This window comes from Eleginops maclovinus, chromosome 3, assembly GCF_036324505.1.
Source record: "Eleginops maclovinus isolate JMC-PN-2008 ecotype Puerto Natales chromosome 3, JC_Emac_rtc_rv5, whole genome shotgun sequence".
NCBI lineage: Eukaryota > Metazoa > Chordata > Actinopteri > Perciformes > Eleginopidae > Eleginops > Eleginops maclovinus.
Window position 1 is genome coordinate 9,137,428 of NC_086351.1, and position 18,318 is coordinate 9,155,745.

Genomic DNA, 18,318 nt, shown 5'->3' on the forward strand with positions numbered 1-18,318 from the left:
TTCTAACTCTCTTTTGCTTATCATTTGGGCAACAATCCCCCAAAAATGTTATTTATCTAATTATATCACACATCATAAGACCACCGCAGCTCTGCCTGTCCTCAGTCCTCAGAACGGCAGCTCTAGATTAAACCGATTTGATTTGTCTTTTTAATTTCAACATAACTCTCCAAGACCTTATTTCACAGCTATAAACACCTACAAACCAGCGAAGCAGGAAATTACCAGTAACTCTAAATAAGACTGCTGCAGCAGTGTGTCATTGGAAAAACAACACCAGACAACACTGGTAAATAAAGCCAACATAAACATGTGTTCCGAAGGAGCTGAAAAAAAAGAAAAAGGGCTTACTTCTTGGGGGGCACCTGTCCAACATTGACCCGGACGCAGATGACCTTACGAGTCTGCATTCCCGTGGAGCAGGGACCCTGACCACCACCGCTGGCTCGGACTACCGTGGATGTGTTCAGGGTTGAGGCGGAGGGGTCTTCGGTACAAGGGCCCCAAGGCCCGGTCTGCCAATGATAGACTGTACAGGCGTGTTCATTACAGTTCCGAACCTCCTGAAGGGAACTGCTGTTTGGGCATGCGCCTCCACCTGAGAGATAAGAAAACACTGAAGATGAAAAATGAATTTATACATGTAACAATTACTGTATAAAAAATGGATAAGCACGATTATGGCCAAAGAAACAATCACACATTTTTTGTGTGGGTTTTTGCCTTCTTGCTTCCCTAGCTGTGGATTGGAAAGGGGGAGATAGACGGGACAGAATGCAGTAAATGGGCGCGGGTCGTATTCAACATTATCCTCCTACCTATTAGTTGAGATACATGATTGCCTCAATCATAACTATTTTGATGAGTATAGAAATATTTATCTCAATTATTTAGTGATTTTGGGGACTTTAAAGTCACTTTATATTTTCGAAAAAGGAGAGTAATGCTCTAACCTTTTTTCGCTTTTGCTACATTCCTTCTGATAAGGGTCTTTGTTGTGCACAAAATCCATCTATTGTCAGTCCCTTTCCCTCTTTATGTGCCTGTCTCCCTCTCATTTCTCTTTGTCAGTCAGACAGTCAGTCGGTGCGTCTATGGAGTCCTCTCTGGTTCACAGTAACTGCCGACACTTAGGGCTTTCAGCAGAGATTGAGAGGCATTGAGGGATTTCGAATCCTCCACACCTGTATTTCGCTGTCCGAGTTGACAGAGAGCCAGCTTCATAATGAGCGGCGGTGTACAAACAGTCGGGTCTGAATCACAGACTGCCAACTCAGATAAATCTCAACTTTTAGTTACTAAGCAGGACTACCGATCTGCTGACAACAGAGCTGACTAACAACGACGGCGGTGTTGTCCCAACACTAGCATGACATGATGCCACCAATGAGCATTAGCTGCTGCTGAACAATGACCTAGAAAATCTGCATGTTGGACAATGGGGAAAATGTGAAGCCGCTTACAGAAACAGAAACCAGAAACGAAACAAAGAAAGGCAGCATTGATTCATGTTTGCAGGATAAATTACAGTTTGCTGGCTCATTCACAAAGAGCTGCAGCAGTTTTCACTGAGCATGCATCTTGAATGTCATTCAACTAAAACAGTAAGAGGCACTTGGGTTTCATAGTCCCATAGTAATCACCGTGAATTAAGTGTAAGCAGTTATGCTAAAGAGGTCATTAATTAGGCTTATTGCTGTATTAATTAGCACATAATTGTATGTCAAGATATTGGTGGTTGCTTATTAACGTGAACCCTTTACGTAAGAGCTTTGAGAAGTTCCTGTATTTTCAACAGTTTTTGTTTCATTAATATGCAACACAAGAGCTGCAAAAGCTGCTAAGGAGTTCAGAACCTAATCAGATAACCTACTCTGCAGGGGGATCCTGTGGTGGAGAGATGACTCTCAGGTATTGTTCTTGAGCATGTGTGAGGGTTTGTGTTAAGTATAAAAACGTGTCTCAGGAAAGACAGCGGGATATAGTTTGATATGATTTCATCAGATTTTTAAAACATACTAAAGCTACAACAAGTACAGCTACTATACTGCTAGTGTAACATCGACAATTTACCAAAAAGTTCTGGAAACTTCGGCACCCGTGTAAGACCTTTGATAAATACAGATATTAAATATATTAATGTGATAGGTGAGGAAAGCAGTAATACAACTGTAGAACTACAGAAAAAAGTACAAACACATTTAAACTATTTCACACATGGCCAACAAGCCCTGCCTGCATTACAACGGGTGAATACAATCTAGTCACCCTAAAGCTGTTATGATAATGTTGTTTTTAAAACTCAAACAAGCAAATTGAATTTTGCTACGTGTAGACACACAGCTAGAAGTTTAAAACAGATAAACTCCTATCACAGCTGTTACCCTCCATCACTGTGATCCACGCCACAACCATCGCAGTGACTGTGAGGAAAGCACACGCACACACACACACACACACACACACACACACACACACACACACACACACACACACACACACACACACACACACACACACACACACACACCTAGATAAGATGCAAGAAAATGTTTTGAAATATAACAAAAAGAAGGCCGAAAATAAGAGACAGAGATATAAACCAGAAAGAACAAGCATAAGCAGAGAAATGATCTTAGAAACTGATAAAAAGTAAGTGTCAGGCGAGGCAACAAACCAACAGAAATAATCACCAGAACAGATTAGCAGACTGTTTGAGATAAGGCCAAATGCACATGCAGACAAGTGTGAAATCTAGACATTCAGTGAGTGACAGCAAAGGACGACTTGAAAGGCCACGACAAAGTCAATATCCAGGCCACATCTGCATATATTTCCATACTGAATATTGCAGAAGACTGCAGGTGAGACTCACCTTCCCCGGCATTGTAGGCCAGGATGGAGCGTGTCCTCATCTGCTTCCCCTCAATGGTCTTACTGGAGCAGGTTTGAGAGCAAGAGGACCAGGGTGTCCAATCACTGAGCACGCAGTCTCTCGGGCAAGGCACCTCACAGGCGACGGGCTCTGGAGCCGGGGAAGACGTACAGAGCTTCCGGTCCACTTGTTCTCCTGAAGAGGAAAGGGGGGAACAACACAATAACTATTTTCTATTCTCTATAATGTATAATCTTAGACATATATGATGTAATTAAAGGACTAGGGTACTAATCTAATTGTAGTGAAGTAATACAATATTCATGTTTTTTACTAATGGGGTTTGAGGACATCCACTTCAGTAATTACCAAAAACGATGCTGAATATGAAAGAGAAAGACTGCCACTATTCGCAGTTATTGCACAGAAACTTCCATCTGTGTTTTTAGGTAATGACTTGTTGGTTTTGGCTTTCCGGGCCTAAAGTATTTTATTGAAACTAAAAACAGATGGTTTTGCATTTCCAAACTTGGTTTAGTGGTTATTTATTTGAAAGATTCCAGATGTGTTTTAAGGTAAATGTTGTTTCTAAGAAACTACCATCTGTGTTTCCAGGTAAAGACTGTGGACACAGATTGTAAAGTTTTATGTTGACTTGATAAGCCTAAACAGGTGGTTTTGTTTGTGTATTGAATTAATGGTAATTACATTCTCAAACTGCATTTGTGCTTTTATGTAAACATTGTTAAAAACTACCATATGTGTTTCCAGGAATTAAATCTCAGTATGTTTCAGAAGACATTTTATAAAATTCTATTAACTTATATAATGAATATTAGCAAAAAAGGAAGAGTAATTTTACCTTCAGGCAATAATAGACGTTTGTCTTGGAATTTTCTCAAGAAGAAAACTAAACCTATATTCCGCTATATTAAAAAAATAAAACACAAAAGTTGAAAAGACCTCATGTAAAACATACATGAAAGCGAGGATACTCGGTCCGGAGGAAGCCCGGGGGCCCCTTATGGAGCCAGGCCCAGAAGGAGGACTCGTCGGCGAGCCTCTGGTGGCCAGGCTTGCCACGGAGCCCGGCCGGGCACAGCCCGAAAAAGCAACGTGGGCAACACCTCCGCTTCTCCGTCCACGGGGCCCCCCACCTACGGGAAACAGCGATGGGGTCGGGTGCGCTGCCAGAAGGGTGGCAGTGAAAGCAGAGGGTCTCGACGGACCAGACTCAGGCGACAGAAGCTGGCTTTGGGGACGTGGATCGTGACCTCTCTGGGGGGGAAGGAGCCGGAGCTTGTGCGGGAGGTGGAGCGTTACCAGTTGGATCTGGTGGGGCTCACCTCTACGCACAGCGTCGGCTCTGGCACCTTACTTCTGGATAGCAGTTGGACTCTATTCTTCTCCGGAGTTGCCCAAGGTGTGAGGCGCCGAACGGGTGTGGGGATACTCACAAACCCCCGGTTGAGTGCCTCTTTGTTGGAGTTTACCCCAGTGGACGAGAGGGTCGCCTCCCTCCTGCGGGTTATGGAGGGAGGGGGGGGGGGGACTCTGACTGTTGTGTGTGCTTATGCACCAAACATTCTGCCTTCTTGGAGACCCTGAAAAGAGTCCTGTATGGGGCTCCCGAAGGGGACTCAACGCACACGTTGGCAATGATGGAGACACTTGGAGGGGCGTGGTTGGGAGGAACGGCCCCCCTGATCTGAACCGGAGTGGTGGTTTGCTACTGGACTTCTGTGCTAGTCATAGATTGGCCATAACAAACACCATGTTCGAACATAAGGATGCTCATAAGTGTACGTGGTACCAGAGCACCCTAGGCAGAAGGTCCATGATCAATTTTGTTGTCGTATCATTGGACCTTAGGCCGCAACGTTTTGGACACTTGGGTGAAGAGAGGAGCAGAGTTGTCAACTGATCACCATCTGGTGTTGAGTTGGGTCGAGTGGCAGGGGAAGCCTCTGGACAGACTCTGGTAAGTAAATTCAAGTATCTCGGGGTATGGTTCTCGAGTGAGGAAACAATGGAGCGTGAGACGGGTCGGAGAATCGGAGCAGTACTGCAGTCGCTTTACTGCAGTCGCTTTACTGCAGTCGCTTTACTGCACCGTTGTGACGAAAAGAGAGCTGAGCCAGAAGGATGGGTCATGACCGAAAGAACGAGATCGCGGATACAAGCGGCCGAAATGGGATTTCTCCGCAGGGTGGCTGGCATTTCCTATAAGGTGAGAAGTTCAGTCATCCGGGAGGGACTTGGAGTAGAACCGCTGCTCCTTCGCGTTGAAAGGAGCCAGTTGAGGTGGTTCGGGCACCTAGTGAGGATGCCACCTGGGAAGATACCGAGGGGTAGACCTAGGACCAGGTGGAGGGATTATATCTCTTCGCTGGCCTGGGAGCGCCTTGGAATCCCCCAGTCAGAGCTGGTTGATGTGGCCAGGGAAAGAGAAGTTTGGGGCTCTCTGCTGGAGCTGTTACCTCCGCGACCCTGACGCATAAGCGGGAGAAGATGGGTGGATGGATGGAACACAACAATTACCGACATATAAGATACGTACCATTAGAGCAGGTGTTGACCTGTTTTTGGCACCAAACTGTTATCATAATATCGTTTGTGTGCGATATTTCATCCATCTTTTTACACATGTGATTGACCAATAAATCCAAACCAAACCTTGGGCAATGAAAATAAACTTGAGGGCTCAAAGATTCATTGCAAGAATGAAATTATCACCCTCAGACTACTCTTCAGTACAGAGATGGTGGCAGCAGCTGCGAACAGCTGTCTGCGTGTCTTAATTGATGGCGCGATGTCAAGTACACAGCACATTCTGAATTTGAGAGACGTGTTCGTTTTCTTAAGATGTCTGTTTTCTCTAAGACAACTTGGGAAAGATATAATACAACTGGCACAAGTAACAACTTAGCATTCTTTGATTGATTTCATGTGTCTGGTTTGAACACCAGAAGGGAATCTGTCGACATAAGGAGAGGATTCGAAACATACTGCATAAGCAAATTACAAAATGTTTCCTAGACAGAGAGGGGATTCTGTCCAGAAAAAGAGATTTATTGAAGCAGTCAATTGACGTTCTGCTTTTTTTACACTGTTTGTTAAGAACCAGGCCAGGTTTTTAAACATCAGGATGGACTGTGGCATTTACTGATCTCATTCAAAGAATTATAGGTACAAACATAGCTTTACAAACCTGTCAGTTTTTTATTGCGTTCTGTGGGAATCTCCAGGCGCTGAAGTTGCCTTGTGCAGCTTTTAATCCAAATTTAACTTGGTAAAACTGCATTTGAAAGTAATGTTTAAACACAGACTGTATCAAAGAATCTGTAAAACCTCAACATCTAAACCAACCACAAATTGCCAACAGCATTTAAACCACTGACATCTCTGTTACTCCTGGATTTACATAAATGCGCTTCACCACAGAAATAATTCCAAACATTTCACTCTTGAGTTTCATAGGGACATGACAGTTGATTATAACCCTTTTTTATGGATTATCTGTGCATTATATATTCATAGTGATGCACTCTTGAGTCCGGCCAATCTCCATACTAAAGTGGCATTGAACATGGGCAGAACAAACTCACGTGGGATTTCCACATTTGTACACTATCGTCCATGTTTTATTAATGAGCTCCTAGCATCAGCGATAAGTGGATTATATTAACCCACATAGTCCTCTATGTTGCTGTTTTTTGCTGCCATGAACTAAGCAGAGCATATTTTCTATGTAAGCGGTGCATACACCCACGAAAATGTAAACCTTTCAGTGGTTGAATTAAAATTGAATTGAAATTGAGGAGAATCACTTGAGCTTCAAACGTCAGACGTTGCATTAAGATGTCACTTTGACAGATTTGCAGATGAGCAATCATGGGTGAACTGAGAAGGCATGAAAATAAGAAGTGACAAGGGACCCGAGCAGCTTTCAGGCTCACACAGAGAAAACATGAATGAACCACCCAATTGAAGAAGACCTCCATGCTTAGAGTGCACAGTAGAAACAGCTCCCAGTATAAGTGGGCAGGCAGTCAGCATGGGGAATATCAATAGCCAGTTTCAATAACAATTGTATCGACCTTCGTCTCTTGTCTGGGGCCCGGCTGTGTGGCCTTTTCTTTTATGACCGCGACACACTTGGAGAAAATATACAGCTGACATTGCAGCGCAAACTCTCTGAGGCGAAAAGCGAAAAGAAAATCCAAACAGAACAAATCAATTTTCATCAGATGAGGGAGTGACGGTAGGGGGAGGATCAATCAACCGAAGTCAGGAGTGAAAGAACACTGCAGAGTCTGCGTGAGTCCTGCAGTACAGGTGCTGTAATAACCGGGCCAACTTCACCGAATACCTGCACTTACACAATAAACTGTGATTTGTGGGAGACGATAGAAGGACAAATCAAGTTCTCTAGTAGAGAAAACCTGAACAAAGTCACCCTGCATTATCACAAGCTAAGATTTACTGAGTACTTCTGGGACTGAAGATGCTTCCTAGAGGTGCAGTGCATTTGTACAATGCTAAGGTACTTGTACTGTACTAAAAGGTGACGTATTACTGTATTTCAACAATACATTATAGGTATCAGATATATAAAGAACATCTCTCTGAAGTTTTTTGCTCAAAATAACAAACAGATCATGAATTGTAGCATGCCATAAACGCCTCTGTTTCAGCCCCTTTCCAAAAGTGCTGTTTTTTTTGTCTGTAGCTTTAAATGCAAATGAGCTGCTGTTGGCCATGCCCCTTTGCGCAAGTGTTTTTGGCTCTCTCGTTTCATCAGGAGGAAACTCAATGGTGCAAGGGTTCATTTATGATCCTTTGCGCATGCAGCTGGACGTTTCCGAATAGTCTTAGACATCTTGCTGAAACCTGTGCCCAGAAATACACAGACACACAGAGGTGCTGCGGAAGGGGATTCAAATAAGAAGGTGGGCGGGGGAAAACCCTGTTTGGATTCTTGCTAATGCCGTACAACCCACAAATGACGTCAAAGATGAATTTATGTCACATGTGAACCCGAAATCTAACTCACCCATTTTCTAAGTGGCTTTAACATACTTGGATCAGGAATGAAAGAGGGAGAACCTTTTTTGCTGACACTTTCTGATTCTCTTAACACACAGGGGAGAAATATACATGTATTCAACACATTAAGTGCATTTTGCATAATAGGTGACCTTTAAGGATTTCCATTTTATGCTTCTTTATACTTGAACTACAAAATATTCTTCTTTTTACTCCACTAGTTACTAGGTACAAAGTGTAAAATAGTTTCCACATACGAACTACAACATATTATTACATTTATATACACTACCGCATGGGCAGTATTAGTACTTTTATACCAGTAAACATATTAGTTGTTCCTCTTGGATGTCATCTACACCTTGCCAGACGTATGCAAATCAATATTACTATTTTATGTAATAATAACATTTGCTCACAACCTGAATGCAAAAGGAAAGTCTGGAAGCATAGCTGTAGCACTGCACCTTATATATTAAATATTTACAGTTAAAAAGCATAGCACTAAAAAGCAGCAAAGAGCACTAGATACTGGAAGACCTGTGGCCACAGAGGATTGATTTGATTTAGCGAGAGTAAGGTTTAATTGTGCATGCAGAGAGGAAGACTGTAATGAGACACAGCGTGAGAGGGGTGGCAACGCTGAATCAAGCAAGCATTAAAGTAGAAGAGGTTTAACAGGAGAGAGAGAGAGAGAGAGAGAGAGAGAGAGAGAGAGAGAGAGAGAGAGAGAGAGAGAGAGAGAGAGAGAGAGAGAGAGAGAGAGAGAGGAGCAAGGAGGCCTGGAGGGAGAGGAGTCTGGAGAGAACTCTTCACAGAGTGGATGAATGGAGCTGAGTCAATGAAATCTCCTCACGTACAGAGTCTACTGCGGAGGGTCAGTGGAGAGGTGATCTTGAAAAATACAGGATTTTGCACACAAGGTCAGATCTTCATTTCTTATTGCAAATAGAGGTGGGTCAAAAACCACTACAAACTGTGAGAGTGATGAAGAAGCAAAATGGAATTTGCTATATAATGTCAATCAACAAGTACTGTCTCTAGGAAGGATGAATAATATCTTGTTTATTACACCTTTATTAAGACAATTAACACTTCTATGCTCTTACCACTTCAAGAACCCGAACAGTAACATATTTTACCCTTCTGTTTGTCATTAACATTTCTCCTCCCCTAGACTTTCAACTCTCTGTACAGTACAACACCCTTTAGTCTCACACACAAACTATGGCACACAAACCATTAAGTTACATCAGTTATGCTTTGTTTGGATAAAATGTTTTTCTTTGTGAAATGTGGATAACAAAAGTATGTTTTGAAATAGATGAGATATACAAGACTTATTTTGCCCTGACTTTTGGTTGAAAAATATTTCAGAGAATATCTAAAAAGATCTGCTAAACACTTAATTTGATCTTGTATTTCACGTTTTTAATGAGCCTATTTGTTGGAGTTCTTTTTACAATCTTAATTTTTTTCGTTGCTTTGGTTACATAGGGACTTGGACTTTAACTGCAACTTAAAATATTAATGATAGACTTGTTTAAATTGTACGGTCTGGTGCCGCATTGTGTTAACAATAGCACATTCAGACCTTTAATCATCTTACCACCTTTTAGATTATGAAGCATAAGCGACAGCTGCGCAGCTCATCAAATTCAGCCAGTATAATCTTGTAATCAACTTGAACAATCCGACTGAAGTCTATTCTCACCGCTGCCGTTGACACACTGGACCTGTACGAGCTGAGTGCCGGATCCACACTGGTTCTCCTCATCAGGAACACATGTATCCAGGCCGATTAGTTTCCAGTCGTAACAACTGGGCTCGTCACACGGCACCGCCTCCACCAGGTGCGGGCAGTTTCCCAGCCCTCCTGTTGGCTCGTTGGTGATCTGTCGCTTCCTCAGTTTGAAACCTGCAGCGAGTATAAAGACATCATCATCACAAACAACACACCGTAACGGTTCTACATTAACAATGACACTTGATCTATAAACAATCATTTTACAAAACAGTGGTATAAGTTATAGCTTTAAAGAATGGCTTATTTTAGTTTGGAGGTACTTTTTCTGATACTTTCTGTACTCTTACTTTTACGGTTGCGTCCAGGACTCTTACTTGTAATGGAAGTCGTTCTTCCACCACTGATGATAAATGTTGGTGATCAACTTGGTTTGGTTTGATGGCGAACTCGTTGAGACAGCTCATTAATACTAATTACAAAATTAGGAAAAACCTGTTTTCCTCAAATGGACAGAGCTCAATGCTGCCAGAAATCTTACCCTCCTCATTTACTTTGCAGTGAGTTGGCACATAAGAACATTTATATTGTGAGTTTACGAATGAACCCTGTCATGCAGACTGTCACAGTGACGTTGATCACTTCTTTGCTCTTTCACATACGTTATATTAGATAAGTGTATAGTATTACAGGAACATTTTTACTTTATCCAAACTATGAATCATCTGACAGAACACCTGCTAAATACTGCCATTAAACAGGGATAATTTATACTGAATGTTTTATGTAATAAAAAAAATGATAAGGAAGATTCCATGCTCATGAACGCAATCACACTCAACAATAATGTTTTACTGATCTCTTAAAGAAAATGAGCTTATATAAAATGTTTAGTGGATCTTAGGCAGAATTTACTACACTGTAAAAACAAAGCGTTGAATATATTACAACCTTATCTTTTCAGGTTTGTGCATGGGAGAGCATCTCAGTAAAGGAAATGAACCTAAGTATGACTAATAGTATATTATTTATACGCTGGTATAGTTACTCAAAACAAGAGCACAGAAAATAGGAGGCCAGTATTGTGACAAGTGAATGAAATATAATGTACTTGCATATTTATAACATTGTTATCTTCAAAAGAACCAAAAAAAGGAAAACTAATACACAGGAGAAGTCAAGGTAGGTGGGAAAATCTGAAAAAGCTTCAAACATTTAAACAGGCTTGAGAACGCAAGGTTCAAAATAAATCATAATTTTCATCAATTGTCTTCTTACCTTTCTTTCCAGCTGAATCACCACAGTTTTCGAAGGTACACGGCCCCCAGGCACCCCAGGGTGACACTTCACAGTCGATGGGACAGGGGATTTGGCAAAGCTGGGACCTGTTGGGAATCGGACCCTCGCACAGCTTGTTTTCCACTGGGCGGGAGGCTTTGTAGATGATCAAAAAGGAAAAGAAAATAAGCAACTCATCAAATGAACCTGCTTTACTTTGATGCTATTCTGGTTTGTCTATGTGAGGAAGTTTTACCAGCATAACAATCAAAAGGAACAAGGGACATAAACATACTTATTTACTGTTATTCCTAGCCTTCGAGTCCCCATAGAGAGCAAAACCACACTGGAGAAACAACTAAATATGCTTGTGAAGTAAACACTATTATACCTTTTGTTTATTGCCAGCCTGTTAGCATGTCACAATGATACATTTGCAATTATTATCTCCTGCAGCACCTTGCAAGTAACATAACACATTGTGGAATGGAGCCTTGCCCACAGACCTCACCTGAGACAGGAGAGGATGCACCAATACAACACTAAAGGTGCGCAAGAGCAGTGACAAAGTTTTGGCTCATGTTTATACCATGAGGTATAATTTGGCACCTTCTGTCCCTGGTCGTGCCAAGATTCATAAAGCCCCTTTCTATGATGCAACTGGTAGGCTGTGTCTAAACTCCCACTGAGGAAATAAAAAGGAGAGATGCTATCGCAATGCAAGGCACAGCTCTGTGACAACTTTGCAGAACACATTTCTAAACATCTGATGAATCGTGCCAAGAAGAATACATTTGATGTGTGGGGTTTTAGAAGATACAGAGTTTATGCATTCATACATGCACATAAAATATGCATGGTGGTGTCTATGTCATTTCAAACTAGTGCTACTGTATTTTCAAGAGCTGTGCATCTATGTTTCTTTTTGAGTCTTATATGATACTGGAAGGTGGAGATTGATGGGAAATATAAAAACAGAGATGAAGAAAGGGGACTTCTCACTAGATCCCCGGGTCATCGCGGATCTCAGAAAGTGGCAGTTATGGTGGTAAGGGCCTTACGGGAAAATATGACATATTTTGAAACAGTCTTATTAGTAAGATGTGAAGATCAATACTACTCTTGTTTCTTACTCTCTACAGCAGCCGTTAATCACAGTAAGCATAAGGAATAAAAACAGTGGGAAATCGTTGGCGTGGCTTTATCCAAAGGTAACAAAATCCACCTACTCGCACCTCTAAAACTCATCAACTAACATGTTGTCTCTGGTACCCTCTGAGGTCTAAGCCCTTTTTACATATGTTTGGCTCGCTGGGCTCTTTTTTGTAAAAATGATATTAAAACATGAACTATGTGCTGCATAATCAAGTTATACACATGTTTTTGTTCATAACAAGCTAAGCTACCAGCATATGTAGGCTGCAGGGATGTCACTTGGATGTAGAAATAGTTATGAGACCTTAAGTACAAAATAAAAAAAACAGGACAACGTTTTTTCTGTCGCCAGCAACAGCTTTGACCTCAGTGGTGTCAAACTACATTTTTTAGGGGTAAATAATAGCATTTAGCGTGCCATAGTAAATGGCACAAAATGCCAACAAAACCACAACACTACATGTACAATACAAATTAAACAAATGAGATACAACATGTAAAATGAAGTGATAGAGGTACTGGTAGGTAGATTTCGTTTAGACATGATCAAGCTACCTCCTCAATGGAGCCTTTGTGCTAAGCTACCTATGTGCTGCTTTGTATTTTCCAAAATGTCTTCCTAAAAACACCAGCCCGACAGGACTCCGTTTTCATGCTTGCAGGTCGTCCTTGGTGATAAGAGTGAATCCTGCTCACTCAGCAGACAGGTTGAACCCCCTGCCTGGAGCTCCACTCTCTGTTTAAACCTGTTCCTTTTCCAGCTGCACACACAGGCAGACGTGTGTGAATCAGACTTCACTCTAAAATGCATTCGATACGTGTGAATGCCTGGTCTGAAACAGCATTAAAAAAGTATAATGGGATATAAAGCATAGGGGTGTTTTTAAGTTTACCAATCAGTGGTTTGATCCCAGCCCCTGCAGTCAACAGTTTGAAGTGTCCTTGGGTGATAGTTACCCCAGATTGTTCCTGTAGGCAGGTTGTACTGGTATTGAAGAGTGTGTAAGTCACTTCATATACAATTATCATCTCAACAAACTTTGATGTAAAATAATAAAAATCCTAAAACATGAGCTACTCTAAAGTGAGTGTAGTGCTCGTTTTATATCCTGTAATAAACTCCATCAACACCTGTTAGTGAGAGTAGATTTTATTTTAATTCGATGCTACTGCAGCAAAGCTGAACACCGCCTTGGCACCATCTGTTTGGGATGTTTCAAAGTTGTGATGTTCAGAATTAAGACATCTCTGGTAGATTCTAAAAAAAAAATCTAAATAAAAGACTTTTCTTTGCAAATTACAAGGATGGATTGATCTCCACGTTTCAAGTAGTGAGTGATACATTCGGTTTATGACGGATATTAAGTGATTCACAAAAAAAAAATCTCTTTACATGTTCAACCTGAGGCACTTCATTTCCTGTATTCCAACTGTTCACACAAGACATCTAAGAGCTTAAAGTCTCACATAGTCGAGAGAGCTGAATCATAATTCCCTCAGAACTGTACAAGGATAGGAGGCAAGTGGGGTTTTTGAAATGCAAAATGGCTAATTCCTCTTACAAATACACTGAAAGTCAAATAGTGAGTTTGCTGAGCCACTGTTAATCCACATTGCATTCGAGAACTACACTGACTTCAGTCTTTTAACATCAATCCATTTGAGAATACAACATTGAGGACCAACAGAGTGGAGAAAAAAAAATCTCGATATCCTGCTTCTCTATTAGTATTTTACACTGAGCTCTTCACTGAGTTGCATTTTTTTTTTCTAGTGTTCTGAACTGACAACGGAGGGGGAAAAAATCCCTCATGCGAGTGTGGCTTACTGTCTGCAGCGGTGGAAAACGTCTCGCGTCTCACCATCCATATTCTGTTTGTGGGGGAACAAAGCTTCAACTCTCCTGCCTGGAGTTTGAAGTGAGAATACAGAACTTTGTTGTAATACTACTTGTCCTTTTGTTAGATTTGGCAATAATACTGAGCTGTCTGGATAAAGAGTAGCTGTCTGGGTTTCTAACTTTGTTGAAATGTTGAGTACAGTCAAATCTATAAAAATGTTAAACCTCACAGCGGGGGGGACACACCATCAAAGTGTTGAAATCGATATATGAATCATCATGTTTTCTTTTTTTCACATTATACATAGAAGAGCAAAGTGAAGAAATAGGCAGAGAAGAGAGGAAAGGAGAACCAAGGAGAGGAGAGGAGAGGAGCGGAGAGGAGAGGAGAGGAGAGGAGAGAGGAGAGGAGAGGAGAGGAGAGGAGAGGAGAGGAGAGGAGAGGTTGGGAACAAAAACTAGAAGGTAGGAAGAGAGGAAGAAACATGGACCAAGAGGGGAAGGTAGAATTCGAGAAGGAATAAGGAAAGAGGGGATTACAAATAAATAAATAAATATATTATATAATTTTAAGGAGTGAAGAGTAGTGAGAACAGAGGTCAGAAAAAGTAAAGGAGATGAGAGGAAACAATGAGGAGGGTGGTGGAGAAGAAATAAATAGTACATGGGAGGAGAGGAAATAAAGTAGGAATACAGTATAGGCTAGAAGAATGAGAGAGCAGAGAAAATAAGTGCTTAAAATAGGAGAGGAGAGGAAAGGAAACAAGGATAGAGGAGAAGGGAGAAACCATGACTAAGAAGAGGGGGAGAATCAAGGATAGAGGAGTCCAAAGCAAAGGGAAGGGTAGATCATAAAGAGAGACTGAAAATGAGTAGGAGAGTGAAGGAAAAAGGAAAAAAGAGAGACCCGGGAGGCATAAAGCAGAGGGACAGGCTGGATTTTCGTTATCAGCGTGACTAAAAACACCTACCTGTGATCTGGAAGGTGATGGAGAGGAGAGGGGGGACACTAGGCTTCTGCTGTCTTTGGGTCTGACCCGCTGTAATTACAGGGGAGATAGTGCTATTAGCTACGCACACACCAGGGAGACGAAGGCACTATCAAACAAACACAGCGAGGGGAAACAGCACACATGAAACTAATGCAACAGCAGCAGCACGAGAGCATGGCATCATATCCTGGGCTTGTTCATAACAAAATCTGTACTTTAATATATTTGGTCTGTGGATGATTTCTTGATGGTTAGTTTTTTAATTTTTAAGTCCAACATGTTGTGCCTATTTGCAGTCTCTCTAAGATTGAGATTAAAAGTAAATGTACATCACTCTCATGACTATTTGTTAAGATTAAGGATGTCTTTGGCTTGGGTTAGCATAGAAAAAGTGGATGCAGGGAAAACAGCTGGCCTTTCTCAGACCTAAATACACCAACAGCTGTACTGTACAACAACAAAAAAAAAAGGTTAAACATCAGTGTGGGTTTAATGAGGAGTTAAGAACTGGATTTCTTGTAAAACCAAAGCAAAGGGATAATGACTGTGTGTAGCATCCTTAAGGCTTGTCTGGCAAAGACCTGTTTCGCAAGTCTGGTTGTGGCTGCAGGGTTAGAGTTTGTTGGAAGTTAAAACTGTTTTACATTTCTTTTGTACACATTTCTCAAACAACAGATGTTGTGTAAATATGACAGGGATGTTGAAAGAAGTCGGACGATGTATTTTAAACTTCTGACAGATCCAAGCTAGCACTTAATGCTAAGATAGGCTAACCATTTCCTTACTCCAGCACTTCATCAAACACGCATACATGAGATATATATTGATATTCTAGATTTAGAAAGAAAGTGAATTTTGAACTTGTTGAACTTTCTTTTCATAAGTTCTGCACCACACTGTGATTTTTGGTGCCGCCTGATTTTCAAAGACATTGTTCTAACCTGCAATGACAGTATGAACTTACATACTGTATTTGAATAAACCTCTCCTGTTACACTCAGTGTTAATTCACCTTTAAAGGGCTTTTAACTCAATCTTCTTGTCAAATACTGTTAAAGGTGACCGAAATGTCAACTCCCACAGGGTTGAGACGAGTGCTTTAGGGATCCATATGCTCCAGCAGCAGAGCAGAAATAAAACAAACCTTATTCAGCCTTAGCTGAGGAAGTGTCGGATGACGTTTCTTAGACTGCAACACTGATCTAAGGTTAGATAACAGCTACCCCCTGTAAAGACTAAGTTTAAGGATAAGGAGATGGTAAACTGATGCCAGATCTTCGCCATTTTTATTCATGAGCGAGGGGAGGAAGAGTGTTGGTTGCAGCAGACTCCACTGAGCAACTGCCTGCCTCTTCGTCTCAGTGGTAGGCTGGGAGATTAACCCCCAACAGAGGGGAAAGAAATCCTGCACCAACACGATAAGAAGTTTGTGCAGATTGCATGTGTGTGAGTGTTTGTACAAATACACATCACGCACATTTCTAGCCCTGACTTGCCTACTCTCAAGATGCTTTAGATGAATCTTTAACTGTATTTTAATAGAGGTTATAGGTGCTTTATCATGTAAAAGGTAAGTGAACTGCATGCGTTCACTTGTCCTTTAGCCACTACAGCACTTAGTAAGGGCATACAATATCATAAAGTACACATGAAATATTAATTCTTATATTGTAAAGTGAGCGTTGTCCGGACATTGTCTGTCGATGGATTTAATCTTGGCGAGCTGACTCATTATTCTTTCATTATGGCTGATACACAGAGGACTGCCGATCAATCTAAACTCAGAAAAACCATGCTCTACTGCCAGCCTTCCCTTCAAAAGTCATCCATCAAGCGTTAATTCAACATTAAGATAGTTTGAGATTAGAATTAAAAAAGAAGGCAGTGTATTATGCTTTCCAGCTGCCACTAGCTTGAGTTACATCAGATATCACATTTTGGCAAATGGTCCTTCCTGAGTTCTCCACTAAATGCCACCATATTGGACTGACTGATCTTCAAGCTGTTTGCGTGAGGAACATCTCTCCTCATTCAGAACAAGGGATGACGGGCATCTCACCTCCTCTTTGACCTTGTCACCTTCCCTCACGCGATCTACAATGTTGGTCTCCATAAGCCTAGCCTCATCAAATGTCTTTAACATCCTCCTTAAGAGGGCAGCTTTGACTCTAATCTGGCCTGACAAGTGTCAGAAATGGAGGCCTTTGAGCTGGTGACCAGTGAAGTCACAGCAGGACACACAAGCAGTAAAATCTTTGTTTTAAATGACATCTGCTTTAGGTAAAATGGCGGGTAAGGAAGTGAGTAGAAGGCTTTTTAAATGTTAGCAGAAAACCTGCATCTGACAGCATAGCAACAGCATGAAAAGGACAGAAGATAAAAAGAACATACATTGTGTATGAACACAAAGCGAATATTGCATGTCATTGTATATTTGGACATCAGTCAACATGAAGGCATACCTCTGTTACAAGCATTTGATATGCAATTATCTGCTACAAATCCACAGAGGGACTGAAGTTGACGGATGTAAGTTGTCACGTAACTGCGCTTGATCAAATTTATTAGAGTTACACTTGAGAGTTCAGCTAATTTGTTTCAGGTTGTGCTGTGTGGTGGGGTATGATTTGACATATGCAGCTGTGGTGTTGACTTTGGTTACAATATTGAAGGAAGATGCTACACAGCCTCCTGAGATCTATAAAACAAACATGTGCAATTCAGAAAAATGGATTCATGAACAAACAGAGGACAGTAAGAGAGCAGTGGACAAAAACAAGAGATAAAAATACATCTTTTATTGTGTATGCCACACAGAAGAGCAGCATTTAAAGTGGCTTGTTTTGATATAGGTTGCTAGCTTACTGCAGCTAATGTCAGTACAGCTGGTACACTGAACAATTTGGGCAAATAAACAGAGACTGTAAAAAACATTCAGACTGTCAATATCTTGCAAAAAATGTAAATGAAAATGCTTCTAAAGAAACGTATTTAGGATGAGCATGAATAATGACTTAGGCCTTGCAGCAGAATCTTTACTTCCCAGCACTAATACTGGACTTTTTTAAATGAGATGAATTAATGTTTCAGAGGAATTGTTTCCTACCTTTGTCCATTTCTCTGAGGTCATTGACGTATTTGAGAAGCTCAGCGTTGGCCTGGACGCAGTAAACTTCTCTGGTTTGTAAGCCTCCCCCACAGAGTCCTGTCAGGTTGCCACGTCTACGGTCCTGTTGGCTTAGCAACTGGTCAACCCGGCAGTCGCTCCACTCTGTGCTCCTCCAGGTGTAGCTACAGAGGAAGAGCACATGGATGTTGTGGGTGTAGTGTTGTGTCAAAGGACAGAACATATATCATTTTGCAGATCTAACTTCAGCACCTAAGG

The 18,318-nt window shown here is 41.4% G+C and overlaps 1 protein-coding gene across 1 annotated transcript in view; it reads right to left on the reverse strand.

Moving 5' to 3' along the window:
- thsd7ab (thrombospondin, type I, domain containing 7Ab) overlaps positions 1-18,318 on the reverse strand; it is a 122,007-nt gene that overhangs the window by 54,770 nt on the left and 48,919 nt on the right. Inside the window, exons 4-9 of the mRNA XM_063879199.1 lie at positions 18,040-18,224; positions 14,913-14,981; positions 10,947-11,102; positions 9,639-9,842; positions 2,876-3,070; positions 352-598 (exon numbers count right to left, since the gene is read on the reverse strand). Coding sequence (XP_063735269.1) covers positions 352-598; positions 2,876-3,070; positions 9,639-9,842; positions 10,947-11,102; positions 14,913-14,981; positions 18,040-18,224 — 1,056 coding nt within the window. The remainder of the gene's footprint in view (positions 1-351; positions 599-2,875; positions 3,071-9,638; positions 9,843-10,946; positions 11,103-14,912; positions 14,982-18,039; positions 18,225-18,318) is intronic.